At 33.3% G+C, this 16,774-nt stretch overlaps 1 protein-coding gene across 3 annotated transcripts in view; it reads left to right on the plus strand.

The window, feature by feature from the left end:
- ZFPM2 (zinc finger protein, FOG family member 2) overlaps positions 1-16,774 on the plus strand; it is a 339,422-nt gene that overhangs the window by 63,691 nt on the left and 258,957 nt on the right. For 2 of the 3 annotated variants that reach the window (XM_034422175.3, XM_087890847.1), the window contains exon 2: positions 9,494-9,652. The exons of the other annotated variant lie outside the window; for it this stretch is intronic. In XM_034422175.3, the coding sequence (XP_034278066.1) occupies positions 9,494-9,652 (159 nt within the window). The remainder of the gene's footprint in view (positions 1-9,493; positions 9,653-16,774) is intronic. 3 annotated transcript variants of the gene reach the window in all.

Genomic DNA, 16,774 nt, shown 5'->3' on the forward strand with positions numbered 1-16,774 from the left:
ATTAAGATGTCCCTTACCTCCCTAAACCTGAAATGCCTTTTTAGTGGAAGGTGCTTAGAGGCTTTTAAATACAGTAATATATAGAGCGACAATATGCTAATTGAATTCATTTTCCTACTATCATACTATTCTTCTCAAGCAGTGAAAGAAACAAGCAATGTGGAAAAGGAATTACAACAGGAATAGAGAAAAGTAAAATGAAGTCTCATTAATTCTATTTATCACCGATATGATTCACTGAATTTCTCCATATCTTTCTGGCTTTGCAAATGATGCTTATATGCACCATGTCCATTTACCATTTCATACTTTGTCTTTTGTTCTTTAAACTTCTCATAGCGATGTTTTTCAGAGTCTCATCCAGTACCCAACAACATTATTGGTCTTCTGTTTCCTCTGAATCTTTTCCTTTCTTCATAGATTTATTTCATGATTTGATACTCACTTATCTGTACAGTCATATTACCTCATTGTCCTTCTTTTGTACTGGGCACTTTCTGATGTATTTAATCCCCACTCAGCCATCACCATTCATTTTTAACCCTGTCTCTTATTTTACCAACAAACTTCTTAAATATACTATTCTCAGAGTATTCGACTTAACTTTTATGTTTCTTGCCCTTCCTTACAAATAGTTTACTCTATTTTTGCTGTCAAATAGGACTATCTTACTTTCTAGTGTATTACTTTTCAGATTCATGCTCCTTTTTGCACTCTACAGTGTAATATTCACTGCAAATCATTCAAATGTTCAGTCAACATGGCATACAAACTCACATTACCAACTAACACTTATCTAACATCACTCTTTATATCCATAAATACATTCAACAGCCAGGGGGACATTACATTGTTTTATTTTACTCTCTGCTCAGTGTTGAACTATTCACTTAAGCATTCAGTTTATTCTCATGCTTGTCTTTTATCATAAACCAATTCTCTAGTACTCAGAAATCAACTTTGAACCTCCATACTGATACAAAACTGACTGTGAGTCACATGTATTAGCGTACACTTCCAAAATTATATACTTTGTGAATATTATAAAAAAAATCTGAACCAATTAATACCGGAAATTCAAAGAACTAAGATTCCATTTGTATCACAAGGGAGGATACTGAATATTGTAATCCAGCTAATGTTAGAGAAAGAACAGAGTTGTTAAAAAAAAGCATACCAGTAATCAGAAGTAAACATTCCACTTATGCATGTGTTACCAAAGGAAATAGCTCTGGCAAAGCAATATACAGTAAATGCTGTTAATGATCATGAAGGGAGTTATACAAATGGACATACTCTGAGCAACCAATAATTCACAGACTACCATCAAATCTATTACCAACTAACATAGATGAGCCAAGATAAATTGTGCAGCAATTTATAAGAGGGCAGAAGTGCACAGAATAAGGCAACTAGAATTAGAGTTGAACCTGTGGCCCTTCAGGGAAACCTAGGATGCAACATTTTATTAATTAATTAATTAATTAATTAATTAATTAATTAATTAATTTTATATGCCAGCCATCTGATAAGGCAACTCTGGCATACAGGTTTACACCAAATATCCCTGAGGTTAAAAACAGTTCTGTTTATGAAGATACTCAAGGACAACAAATGAAATGGCCAGAGGATGATTCAAATACTTCAAAATAAGAAATGACCAGAGGCCAACAGATATATCAGACTTCAATACAACCACTTTGCAAGAGAAGAAGCCATCCAAACCAAACCCAAACTTAAGTTACCATAATCAACACATTTGACAAAAACTTAATATGAAGACAACTAGCCTACACTTTCTTTAAATCAACAATTGTAATTTTATGTGTTTTTAATGATCTTCCATAAAGTCCAGAGTCAAATCTAGTCTGTACAATTCCTGCCCAGTATGAAGTCACACTGTACTTCTTAAGTTTGTTCATTGTCATATAATTTTTTTAACATTTGATTTTGATATTTGATTTAACAACAAGTTGCTGTGAATCTTTAAAAATAACATTGAAAGATTGTAAAATAGCTGTGAAGTCAAGCTTATGTTTGGAGATTTCAGTTTTATTTTCTGTATAATTTTCCTGGCAATAAGGTAGAAAAAGGTCTTGGGCGTTGCCTTCTTCTGTGATGTTTTTCTGACATTCCATTCTAGCAAACAGCCCTAGCAATCTCTGGTGGTGTCCCATCAAAATATATGGACAGACAGCATAGCCTTTAACCTAGAGGAGGTCAAATAGGTTCTGTAATTTGCTGTGATCTAAAACATCTAAGGTGAGATTTTGAATATTTTCTTTCTTTGCCTGTTGATTAAATATTCATATAAGTCTTTCATATAGAAGACTACTTGGTTTTCCTTCAATAAACTGAGGTGGGATTCTTTGCCTGCTTCAGTTGGGTATGACTTAAATATAATAAGATGTCAAGCTTGACTTACATAATTAGATATTGGTAATGGTATTTATGGTGATGTAAGTCTTGTTATTATTTTTAAATATTCATATTTCCATTTTTATATATGAATTATATACATGTATAAATTTAAGTATATTGTTCCTGTGTCAGTAAGAAGCATTGGCTCTGTGATATAGAGATGGAGCATATAACTCCTCTGAGTGTGTATGTGTGTATGTGTGTGTGTAGAATGGATATTCTAAATTAATCTGGCCTTTGAAGAAAGAAAAGAAAGTAGTGAATATTTAAACAGGAGATGCAAAATTTCCGGAAGAAATTAGTGTTCGGTTTCTTTGATCTTGCACTGATCTTAATGCAAGGTTCACTTAATCGTAAGAAGTATGTTAATCACTAAACACACTGGAGTATTATTATAGGCTTCAAAGCTTTACTTACATCCTATTTTTATTTCTTATAACAAATGTGAATAGGCAAAAATTGGTTAATAGCAGTGTTCAGTATATATAACTTGTACAGTGTTTGAAAGATATTGAATGGATACACGGAACAGTCTTTATTTTCCCCTTATCCAGTTTTACTTTACAACAAATACATCATCAGCTTCTAGAATCTGTTATCAAATATGTAAACTAGTCATAAGGAGTATCTTTATTAAGATATGATCAAGATTCCTTAAACTGATATAAACTTACTTTTGAGCTTATGGCACTACTACTAATAACCGGAGGTAGTGATAGTGATAGAATGTGAATATTTCCCATCTTTTCCAGATAAATATTTTCAATCAAGGCAAGTTCTCAACTTTGAACATAGAACCCGATAATATCATATAGTAAAAATATTGATACCAGAGTACAATAATCTTATTTGCTTTTTTATGTTCACATTGTGAAAATGTGAACATTTTTATGTTCACATTGAAGTTAGTATCCATTACCTGCAAAAACTGCCATTCACCATTATAAGACATCAATAGTATCTGATTTTGTATAAGAACTATAAGAGATAATATTATCTGATATCCATAGTTCAAAATTAAAAAAATTCTACTGAGGAGAAGATGGGTTGGATTGGATTAGATATCTCCCCTCAATTCAAACCTCTTAAATAAGACAAGTGGAAGAACATTATTAAAATACTGTAAAGTTCTAAACTACTTAAACATCTAAAGGCTTTTGAAAACTTTATACCCAAGCTTAGTTAATTCTATCATGCACCAAAGTGCCAAAAGATTGAGCAGTGATGAATGCTAATCCACTTTTATAAAATCAAAGGGTTCATTTTTTTTTACTTTAAAGAAATTATTTGAATAAAATTTGACCCTTTCTTGAATAGTTTTTAGGTCAAATTGAACCCTGTGTTAAAATTCTCTAATATCTTCCTTGTATTAGCATTTCAAAACTCAATTTAAATACCCATAGAGCTCCTTTTAATAAACTTTATAAAATTCAGGTAATTTCCTTCAACTTTCTTGATTGAAGAGAGGCAGTAGGCAAAGATATATAAAAAGATGCACAGCTATGAGCAAAACCTGAAATCAATTATATATAAAAATAACATAACACATGGAACGAAATTAATCAAAAGAGAAAAAATTGTACTATATGATTCTCTAGTCTTCTACCTGCAGGCAAGGAACATAAATGAAAAAAAAAAAACCTCGCACAACATTCTTCTCTCAGATAAGGAAAAAATTAATAAAAATGTTTCCTTCCCACAGATCCCCTGATGAAACTAATGTTAAAAGTGAGCAGCTGCAGGAAAAAAACTTGTTCATTTAAAATACTTTCCATTTTCCTCGGCCAAAGAAAAAATAGCTTTTGTCTTCTGGATTAACTCAATTACATCAGGGGTGTGTGAATCTGCAGTCTTCAAAAACAGTGCCATACCCTTCTTATCCTTGTCAAACTACTCTAAAGTGACTTAAAATTATTTGCTTTTGTACAAGACACAGAGTTTGAGAAGAGAGGGAAGATGGATGGGTGGAAATAGATGATAGATGATAGATGATTGATTGATAGATAGATTATAGATAGATAGATAGATAGATAGATAGATAGATAGATAGATAGATAGATAGATAGATGATATTTGATATGGTTTTAACATGAAACCATTCTAAAATTTCTCTATACAGGTCTTCATTAAAAGCTGTGAATTATACTCATATTTAATCATTTAAATATGTGCCAGCAGTGTGGTGCAGCTGCCATAAAAGCCAACACAGTTCTAGGCTGCATACACAGAGGGATAGAATCAAGATCACGTGAAGTGTTAATATCACTTTATAAAGCCTTGGTAAGGCCACACTTGGAATACTGCATCCAATTTTGGTTGTCATGATGTAAAAAAGATGTTGAGACTCTAGAAAGAGTGCAGAGAAGAACAACAAAGATGATTAGGGAACTGGAGGCTAAATCATATAAAGAATGGTTGCTGGAATTGGGTATGTCTAGTTTAATGAAAAGAAAGATTAGCGGTGACATGATAGCAGTGTTTGATATCTCAAGGGTTGCCACAAAGAATATGAAGTCAAGCTATTCTCCAAAGAACCTGAGGGCAGGACAAGAAGCAATGGATGGAAACTAATTAAGGAGAAAAGCAACCTAGAACTAAGAAGAAATTTCCTGACAGAACAATTAATCAGTGGAACAACCTGCCTCCAGAAGTTGTGAATGGTCCAACACTGGAAGTTTTAAAAAAGAGATTGGATAACCATTTGTCTGAAATGGCATAGGGTTTCCTGCCTAAGCAGGGAGTTGGACTAGAAGACCTCCAAGGTCCGTTCCAACTCTGTTATTCTAGTAATAGAATGAGACTTTTTATGTATTTATTTAATTGAACTTGTAAATTGACTCAGTTAGGATTAAAGGAAAAAATGAAAAACAAAAGATAAAACTCACAAATGATGATGATGTTCATGTGAAAAAGAAGAGCACATCAGAGAGGAACAAAGACTCCAATATGTAGGTAAAAAAAGAAGTCTAATATTAAGGAACAGATCATAACTACTGTATCCCAGGTTCTGTTGGAAGAGACAAGTTTTGTGAAAAGCATGACAGGGTGAAGTCCATATAACTAGGGGAATGTTGTTCTGTAGGACAGGTGCAACCATATAGAATTTTTATAATATATCATTGATTAAAAAGGGAAATTAAATCTGAGGATAATCATAGTTGAATACTAAAGTAGGTCTATATTACCAATATCCATATAGCTCTATAGCATAAATTGTCTAGATCCAATAGCTGAAAATTAGAACTATATTCACACAATGACCCATAGTTTCATTCAGATAGCTTCCAGCTTTGATTGTTTAATATTTCATAATAAATCAGGTTTGCATTTTTGTAGGACAATTTAGGTAATATAACAGTATATAGCTAAATCTGAAAATAGGAATTAAATTTAGCAGAATTAAATTTAGAGACAGATGAATTAATTTTTTTAACTCGTCTGTTGAAATTTCAAATACTGTTCTGATGGTATATATTTTTAGGAATACTGATAATGAAAAATAACTGTCAAGAATTTCCCAAAGAGAGGGATGGGACAACTGAAATGATCAAGAACATGCAAATTGTTATATTGAAAGTCTAGTTTTCTCTTAAGTTCATAATGTAATAATTTATGTTTTAAATATAGTATTATAAATTTGGTGCAGATTCATTTTCTGTTTACTGTATTGTAGCTCCTGTAACTGATACTGCTTTAAACTTTGGTAAATTACTGACTTAAGTTCTGTCATGTGATGTAAGAGAATGGTGGCATACACAGTTAATTTAGATAAATGTTGAAAAGGGACTAAGTTCTCTTAGATTAAAAATGTATACAGATTTCCCTCAGTTTATGTTTGGGTTATGTTTCTGCAAAACCTCATATAACATAGATTTACATAAAGCGAGACACTGAATTGGTGGGAAAAAATGGGATTGTGGGGTATGGTGGCAAATTTTGTAACCCAAATTGATATACAAATGTGCTCATAAAACTTAAGAGCTTTAATATAAACATTACTTTGCTCATATATGTTGATTCATGTCCTATGTACATGAAAAAAAATTTCTGTTTTTATTACGGCTGGAATTTTAAAAAATTCACTAAAGGAGTTTTGGATAGGAAAAGACTCGATTCACCGACTTGAAGGTCACAAGAATCTGGCTGTTTTCTCATTAATGGAGCTCAAATTTCCTGTTTCTGTAAGTTGTTTTGCATTCAAATTCTTTAATTCATTTTATCTCTTGAAGGATATGTTTGGGCTGCTTTAAAATGATTCAGAAAAGGTGTTTTAGAATGCATTGGAGTGCTAATGCACCGTCTCTGTAAAGTAGCCATATTTTTTCTGAGTGAGCTTTTAAAACAATTAAAATTGTTTTAAAATTTAAAAAAAGGGTTCCTAAATTAGCTTTATATGTTTTCTGGGCTTGGAAGTCTGAGAAAAGATACAGTGAATTTGTAGACAATATTCCGTTTTATCATAAACCAGCCTTATCAAGTGGAAATTCAAAGACATCACTGCTCATAGACGTTTTATTTGTTGGTCACTTTGAAATCATGGAATGTAATACTTTTAATGTTGTGTTTGTCTCCAGGTCCTCTTTTTCGGTTGTAGGAAAAAGGGTTAAGATCCATCTATAATGTGTCATTTAAAATAGTGTTATTGTTGGCTCTTACATAGCTATAGTTTTATTTTTTATTATTTTCTTATTTTGATCTGTTTATACTTTCTTGATATTCCTGTAGAGATAAAATAAAAAATATTTTTGTTTAATAAGCAAGATACATGAACGGGTGTGAACAATAAGACATTCATCAAAGCTTTGCAACTGATTCAGTGTTTTTAAAAATTGGTTATCTGCCTATCTATTTATTTTTAATTTGGTTATCTTAGCTATAGCAGCCTGGTTAAAAACTTGGGATATACTAGTTAGCATAGCTCAAATATAATAAACAGTTAGTAATAAATAGTTAACTATATTATGCTTGTTCCTTAATGTATTTACTGAGTGAACAGTGATTTGAAATGTAATATGAATCATAGCTTTGCTGCTTGAAGTTAAATAACAAAATCTAAGTTCGATTTTTAATAAAATGATTTTTATTATCTATTGGTAAATAATATTTTTATCAATACTTTTATATAATACTTTTAAATAATATTATTTAGACTGTAATACTTTTTAATGGAAATTAATGAAATTTTAGTAAACATAATTTTAATGATATTAAATCCTAATTTCAAAATGTAGTTTATTATTTATTGGTAAATAATATTTTTATTAAAACTTTTAAATAATACTTTTAAATAATATTTAGACAGTAATACTATTTAATGGAAATGCTTTTAATGAAAATTTAGTAAACATAATTTTAATGATATTAAATACTAATTTCAAAATGTAGTTTAACATAACTTTTATAAATACTATGTTTTGCCTCTGAACAGTAAGGCATTATTGGTACTTAGATAAATGACATCTAGATAATTCTAGAACTGTAGATTGTAGATTTGGTTTGACTTAATAGCAAGATGGTACACAAAAATAAGATGGCTGATAGTGCTGAAACTGACACTCTGGACATGGAATACAATCTGAGATAAACTGAGATAATTCTAGTATCCTAATCTCTCCAGAACAATTGATGGGACTCTAAAATCCTTAAGGAACAAACAAGAGTTCTTAAATGAGGAGGAAAGAGGAATAGTAATGGGAGGCTTACCAATGTAAGGGACATAAACAAAATTGTTTGGATCAGATAAGAATAGCAAGTTGAATGCTTTCTGGTGAAAAGGTTACCAAACTGTCTCACTGCTATATTTTCCTGCTTATATACACAATAAGAAATACATACAGAACAGAAAAAATTTTCAGGGAATGGTAAAACCATGCATAAGAAGAAAGTGCTCCTTATATATATTTGGGAGGAAGGTTTTTTTTTGTCAAATTCTAACTACTTCTCAAGTTCTAAGACAGGTAATCTTCTAATATATTCTCTCTCTCTCTCTCTCTCTCTCTCTCTCGCTCTCGCTCTCGCTCTCGCTCTCGCTCTCGCTCTGGCTCTGGCTCTGGCTCTGGCTCTGGCTCTGGCTCTCTCTCATATATATATACAGGGGTGAAATGCTACCGGTTCGCACTGGTTCAGGCGAACCGGTAGTAATAAAAGCTACCAGTTCGGGTGAACTGGTAGTAAAAAAATGCTATTGGTTTCTTCTGAACCAGTATTTCCGCTGATCAGCTGTGCCGCGCGATTTAGATTAGCTAGAAAGCAGGAAATCCTGCTTTCTAGAGAATCTAAATCGCATGGCACAGCTGATCTCCCCCCTCGCTGTTCTACTTACTTTCTTAAGCCTACTTCTTCCTCACTGTACGGTAGTGCCTACAGTGCGCATGCGTATGCAGTATGCATTTGGCGTACACTGTACACTGCATGCATGTGCAGTGTGCGTTTGGCATGAATTGTGAATGCATGCTCAGTGTGCATTTGGCATGCACTGCATGCGTGCGCAGCATGCATTTGGTGCACACTGCATATGCACGCAGTACAGTGCGTTTGGTGCACACTGCAAATGTGTATACAGTACACATTTGGCATGCACTGAGCATGCACACACAGCAAACCTGTGGCAAACCTCGGAGGATTTCACCACTGTGTATACATAATTTTATATACTGTCTGTCTGTCTGTCTGTCTGTCTGTCTGTCTGTCTGTCTGTCTATCTATCTATCTATCTATCTATCTATCTATCTATCTATCATCTATCTATCTATCTATCTATCTATCTATCTATCTATCTATCTCTATCTATCGTTATCCATTCATTCTAACATTATCAGTCATTAATATTCCCTAATTTATAATAGACTTCTCTTTCAGTGTCAGCTATTAAGGATACTGAGATTGTTATTCTACCTTTGTTTGCATAAGAAAGGTATGCTTGCAAAAAGTTAGGAACTTTTAGAATCCATCTTTTGTTGTTACCTATGCTCTTTTTTGGTAGATCACCTGTTTCTAAATACAAAATCCCAAATAAAACCTTTAGGTATGGCTTTTGCTGCTGTATTGGTACAGTGTTCTTGTTTTTTTAAAGGCCCCCTTGAAGATGCTGTTGAGGATGAAGAGGAAGAGTGCCTTTCTGAGGAAAATGAAATTATCTCCAAAGAAGACTTTCCCCTGGAGGGAAACTTTTCTGCAGAATTTGAGTCTGGGAATCTGAACTGTGAAGATGTGGAATACTTTTGTAATAAAGGTAATCAGTATTATGCAGTTCCTGGTTCAGGAATAATGTAAATTGATTTGTTTTCTTTGGAACTGTCTTATAAACATAAAGTGATTCCTTGGACATTATAGGGCATGGATGTCAAAGTTGATTGCATCACATGATGTATCAAAACATATTGAGACTTTTTTGCCTTTGCAGAGCCGGGGTGGGCATGGCCTGTGCGGGCCGCCAATTTGACACCATTGTTATAAGGCATATCTCTTTCTGGGAGAGCAATATATTAAATATGGCCACTTCTTAATAACTTTTTTCATAGCCAGTTGTGTCTTAATGCTTTATTGACAATTGTACACCAACATTTCTGCCTACTGAAGTAATCTCTGAGGTCAGCTTGAGAAACCACAGGCTATAATTCTACTCTTGTTTGGTGCTAGATTGATTGATTGATTGATTATGTGTCATCAAATCATTTTCAGTTCCTAGCAAACACATAGATAGAATTTCTTCCTAATGATCTATATCTATGCTAGTTTTTCAAATCCTCCATCATTCTCGTCTTCTCTTTCTTTCCTCTTTTCTCAGCATTAGAGCCTTTTCCAGAAAGCTAGGTCTACAAAGTAGACCAAAGTAGAATCATTGGAGCCTTGACCTTTGTGTCTTGAGTGAGAACACTGGGCTGATTTTTAGATGATCCAGTGGTTTCATTTCTTAGGTATCCATATTTTTAACAGCCTACTCCAACAGCAAAGTTCACAGGAGTCAATATTGTCTCCGTTCTCCATAGTGTAGAAATGGGAGGGTGCCAGGCTGGGTTATTCTAGGCTCTAGCTCTATGGACTGAGTTGAAACTTCTGAGGTTCCGCCTCCTCCAACAGCAAAGTTCACAGGAGTCAATATTGTCTCTTTTCTCTTCCTCAGAGTTCAGTTTCACTCCCACAGTGTGTCACAGGGAGTGCCATGGTTTACATGATTCTGATCTTTGAGATAAAGAGATATCACAACAACTGATAATCCCAGCATCTTTTCCATGGCCTTCACGGCTATACCAAGTGCTAATCTAATCTACATTTCTTCCTGTTTATTCCTTTACTATTTATGGCTGAACCTAGAATGAAGAAGATGTCTATAAATTTAATATCTTCTTGCTGGTCATTCTACCTGTTATTCTTAGTTTGCTCTTCTTTATGTTTAATCTTGATCCCATTTTTCCCACTTTTCTCCTTAACTTTTATTACAGAGCTTGTAGATGGTTTTCAGTTTCAATTATCAGAGTAGTGTCATCAACACCGATCAGATTATTGCTGCTTCTTCCTCCAGTTTTAAAACTATGCTCATCATTTTCCAAACCAGCTTCCCTTAATATACAGTAGGTTAAATAAAATGAGGAACATATACAGTTTTATTCTACTCTTTTGCCAACATTAAGCTAGTCTGTTTTCTGATGTTTATTTTTTAAATGTATTTACTGCTATCTTGTTCTTTGGGGTGACTATAGTTCTGTCCATATAGTGGCTTCCTGACTTCATACACAATGAGGGATTCCCATTTTTCTGACCACACTCCACAGTGTGGCATGGTCAACATAATTGATATAATCTTTCTATTATCAATGAAGCACATTGTATATATGTATGTGTATATGTGTGTGTGTGTGTGTGTATGTATATGTATATGTATATGTATATGTATATGTATATGTATGAATGATGTCATTTATTTATCAGTTTACTTTTTAATACAAATTTACAGGTCATTCAATTCCCAATAACTTTGTGGCTTATAATTAAAAAAATGCAAAAAACAAAATAAGCATAGAAAATATTGCTAGTCTGAAGACAAATGTACAACATACATGCATAATGATGATGATGATGATGTTGATGATGATGGTGGTAATAATAATAATAATAATAATAATAATAATAATAATAATAATAATAATAATACAACAGGAACTCAATGTTCAATTAGCCCCAAAGGTCATGGTGCCTGACTATCATCTAAGCTGTACTGTTAGCAGTTTGCAAAGTTCTCAGCAGGTAAAACTGAATCAATTGGTCCTAGGTTTATTGCTACTTTGTATAGCACTATACCTAGAATGTTTAACAGTTCATATAATAACATCAGCCTGAATATCAGTTTCATTATTTATTTCTTAAAGAATTTGGGAAGATTTTTGATCTGCTTTGTGCCACTACCAGCCTTTTAGATTACTTTTTGATTTGGCTTTTAAAGGCCTCCATAGCAATCTTTTCTTTCAAAATTTCCTGGGATAATTAACATCTTTTTTTGCCACAGGCGCATTTCTTCTAACACAAAAGGTCACAGGTTTAAAGAATGGCTTTTGGATGACTATAGACCAGTATCCAGGTGCAGGTTCAAGAATTCTTAAAATACATGGACCATCAATTTTGGCATGGAGACAGCCTTAGTTGCCCTAATGGACAATGTGCACCAGGATAAAACCAAGGAAGCAGAGTCATTGACTGAGATGGGCAGCCATACAAATTGAACAAATAAATAAATGTATTTCTATTGATCCTCTTGCATCTCTTAGCTACTTTTTAATCATGGTATTTTTATTAGCATGCTTGAAGGAGCTGACAGTAGGAAACACTATTCTCTGGTAGTTTCTCTCTCAACTTCTTGGTGCTGTCAGGAGGTGCTATTGAAGATACTTGATACTTTTGGGAATGCATACATACATACATACACATACATACATACATACATACATACATACATACAGCTGTTTCAAAGGCTCATGGGAATATTTGGTGCCAGTTGATATTGGTATGTTGAATCTTCCCTGCAAGTTTGGTGTTGGATGTTTTAAGAATTCAGGGTCTCTATATGGTAGGAGTTTAGATATGAATAACAACTTGAAGCCAGAGAGATGGAATTACTGCTGATTCCAGGAGTTGGGCTTCAGAATTTGAGTGTTTTAACTAAGTGTCAGCATTCATTTACACTGATCCCATTGTTATTTGATTTAGCGTTTTTCTCTTTCCTGCTGCATTTTGAGGGACCTATTGGGGTCATTTTAATGCTAATAAAATCCTTGGCAAACTGGAAAAGTCCCTACTATCTCCTCTACTTTCTGACTTTATGTGACCATGTGTAAATATTTTCTGCAGCTTTTGTGTTTTGTTCGAATGGCCAACTTATTTGCTGTCTTGTCTGTGTATATTTAAGATAATCAGAAAGGTCAAAAGTTTTTTTTTTTTTAAAAAAAAGATGCTTTGAATCAGTGATTTTCTACCGCCTCAAAAATATCTTTTGTGTTTTTCTAATGCTAAGTAGCCAGAAGCAGAATTAAGACAAGGCAGTTCTCCCTGTAATCATTTTGAGGTCCATGGGAAGCCTTTACGGATGATAACTTTGCTCTTTTTTTCTTACCAGGATTAAGAAATCCCATGCTTTGCATGACTTGCATATAGTGATGAGTTTTTCAGGGCGTGCTTAGCCCAAAGAGTTCAAAAGGGAAGGGAAAAAAGAAACCCTCCCAAAAAGCCAATATGACTTTGTTTTTTACCTTGCTGGAGGAACCGTTTGTGCAAATCATCTATAAGCTTATTGACCTGCATCTTTGACTCCTTGTTTTCTCTGGATTTGACTGGAGTGTAGACACTGATAGAGCCGTGATAGAGGTGATTGAACAGCCCCCAGCTTGGCTTGGCATCAAGCCCCACAACCCCCTTAGGACTGACATTATCATTCTCTGAAAATACTTCATGTTTTCTCAAGCTAACACAGTCTTATTTTTTTAAATTTATTTTTAATTCTTCCCGGAGCCTTTATGTAAGAGTTTTAAAGAAAATGAAGGGCACAGTAATTCTTAGTAAACAAAGATAGTGTATAAAGTATGATGAGAGGTATCACTTAAAACAATGGGATAAAAAAAAAAGCAAAATTACTGTTTATAATTTGTGAAAATGATTTTCAAAATCAGCACTATCAGATGCCTTATTTTATAAACAAAAATGAAGGGATTTTCTCTTGGATTCTCTTTAATTATATACTCAAGTATAGCCACTCTGTGTGTCTGTGTATGTATTCCTCTGCTGCTTTTTCTAAAACTTGAGGTTGCTTTCTCAGAATGAGCAGTTGCTACAAAAGTAGTACAAAATAATCAGAAGGAATATTTTTCTGCAATTACAGTTCTTCTGGAATATGACTTGTTTTCTTTAAGATCAGCTACTACAATCTGTTTTAAACGAACATTTGAAATCCATAAAAAACTGCTTCCAGTTTTACCTTTCCCGGAAGCAAACAGGGATAGCTAAAATTAAAATATAAGCATACACTGTGACCTTTTTGATTACCACATTTGAGGTCAAAAAGGATTTCATTTGTAGGTACAGTTGAGCTTAACTTTGAGGGAAATTACTTGTAGAAGAAATTAAAAAAAAATGTTGTGGAATATATTTGGCATACTGGTTTAATGGACTTGAATAAAAAATATTGGAGAATATTTGACCCTATAGTTTGACCATGAATATTTGACCCCGTGCCCTTATAAACCCTATTGTTTATATGTTTCCAAACACTCAATTTTATGTAGGTTGCATACTCAGGAAATTAAATATCCTTTAAAATGTTCTTTCACGTCTCCTTTTCTGTGCTATCTATATCACATGAACACATTTGTACAATTCCTGGTGAATTTTTAGGATCTTCTTTATTCTGGACTTCATTGGAAAGATGCTGTATTGATCAGTCCACTTCTGTCAGCGATACGGAATGACCTTAATGGATTCCAAGCAACATTAGCTTTCTCAAAAGAGAAAGTTGTCATGATCTCATCTAAAATACAGTGATAATTATGCCTTTTCATTAAAACACTTCCTTGACTTTAGTTCAAGCAGACATTACAAATACACTATTCATATACCAGTATATATACAGAGATCATACAAAGAATGCATTCAGAAATATTCATTGCTTGATAACCTTTTGTCTGAAAATAATTGTATAGGAGTCCTCTAAAGAAAATGATCAGCTTAGTATTTCCAGAAGAAAAAACTTTTGGTCTGTATGTTATGTATGAATATTTTGGGAATGTCAATAAAAGAACATTCACAATGCTTTCCTGAAACTGTAGAATGGGAGTTTCCTTCAGTAGGTCAACAACTTTGTCAAAAGCCATAGTCCTATCAGGATTCTTATTAATGAAGACCCAGATAGCTCAGAGATAAGAGTACTTGCTTGCATGTTGAAGCTCATTTCCCATATTTTGTGTTTGATGGAAATTTGGGAAAGTTGCTTGTTTGGAGAACCTGTTGACAATTAGCGGGAGCAGTGCTCAAGTCCAGTTTATCTACCACCATCGCATAATTAATTCTGATTTAACTGGTTAATTATTCAGCATCTTTGATTAAGACAGGTAACTGTGAGAGAGGGTAAAGAAGCCAGGCTCGCTATATATCTTATTATAATTCATCTGTGATGTATTCTATTGTATGTGAGATGGTCCAAAGAATTAACATGGAAACCCAGTTTAGTAGATCCAACAGAAACTTAAACTTACTTTGTAGTCTGTACAGAGGTCATCCACAGTGTTAGAAAATAATATTATGAAGAATTAGTTGATATATTTCTTTTCTGGCATATACTGTATATTATGAATACACACAAAGGATTGGTTATATTCTAGTTCTTATGGTATATGTAAAACTTTTGGTTAATGTTACTCAATTGTCATTTCTGTGCTATAGAAATGATAAAATAATTTTATATTAATTTTAATGTTCATGTACATTATTCCTGAATTTTTGCATGTGCCTTTGAAGCATTTATATTATAATCTCAATTTTGAGCATTGTATGGGATATGATTGGTTTTTCTTTTTCTGTTTTACAATTGGAAAACTATGCATTTCACATAAAAAGCAACATAGTGCTTGTCACAAGCATTTTTTAAAATGCCACTTTGTAAGTAATAAGCACCTATTACTAAGTGATAGGCAGCAGTCAAGAGAAAAAAAGCATGAAAACATGGGGTAAAATGGACTTTAATTATTGTTGCGGAAAACCTGTGATTACCTCTCCCTTCATCCCTTTTTGTCCATAACTGTTGAGACAAAGTTGTGTTTCAGAAAAGAAACATATATACATGAGACATTTAAAAAAGATAGAGAAAAATATCATGCACAGTTTTGTTCTTCTGTATATTCAGTACAGTTTTGGTCTCAAAAAGTATATGTCATATAATGTTGAATATGGATTTTGAAACACAGTATGTGTATAAATGCAAATATTGAGAAGACACTGGCTTAAAACAACATATTTAAATATTGATTTAAATGCAGATTTTCATATTTTCAACTTACTGAATTTATGAGAGAATGCAGGCAGAACTAATGTACTGGGAAAAAAATACATTAAATTTTAAAATGCCACATTGAAATAATACATGTTGATTCAATTTTATCATCTCAGACGAGATACAGAAGTCCAGCAGCCTAAAATTGCATGAAGATGTGTTGGAAAAGTGCTGCAGACTAAAGTTGCATAGTCAGACTTCTCAAACTGGAGGCTGGAATAATACTGGAGCTCTAAGCAATGTATCTGGGAATACTGTATTATTATAAACTGAACCTTTATCAAGCTGGTTACCTCTACATGTATTGCAGAAATCCAGCAGATTAAAGTTACGTGCTCAAAGTTCTCAAGCTGGGAAGCAGGGAAAATATTAGGACCCAGGAAATATGTCTGGGATTTCTCTTAGCATGCCATAATTTAGTGCAGAGCTAGTTTATATCCAAATGTTTTGTTAGATGACTTTGTAGGATAAATGGAAAAAGAATGTGGTTGTCCATTAAATAAGGGTTGTAGGATTTAAATTATGTCAGCTGTTTCCTGACATAATGCTGCTGAAGTTTAATAACATCAGGGAACTTTGTAAATTGTGCTTATCTTCCTGTACCTCTGATAATTTTGTGACACAGAGCAAGGATGTGCATTGTGCAACCTGTGCCAAAAGCTGGCAAGTCTTGCCTTAAAGTTAGAACATTCTGTTGACATTAATGTTCACCTGCTGTAATTATGATTGTATATGAACAGTTCCCCAATAGCATATTCACCTCTACTGAAGCAAGGTATCTTATTTGGAGTCTTCCATCCTTCCATACAGTATACATCTGGGATA

This window comes from Pantherophis guttatus, chromosome 3 (assembly GCF_059756535.1).
Source record: "Pantherophis guttatus breed Tessera chromosome 3, ASM5975653v1, whole genome shotgun sequence".
Taxonomy (NCBI): Eukaryota; Metazoa; Chordata; class Lepidosauria; order Squamata; family Colubridae; genus Pantherophis; species Pantherophis guttatus.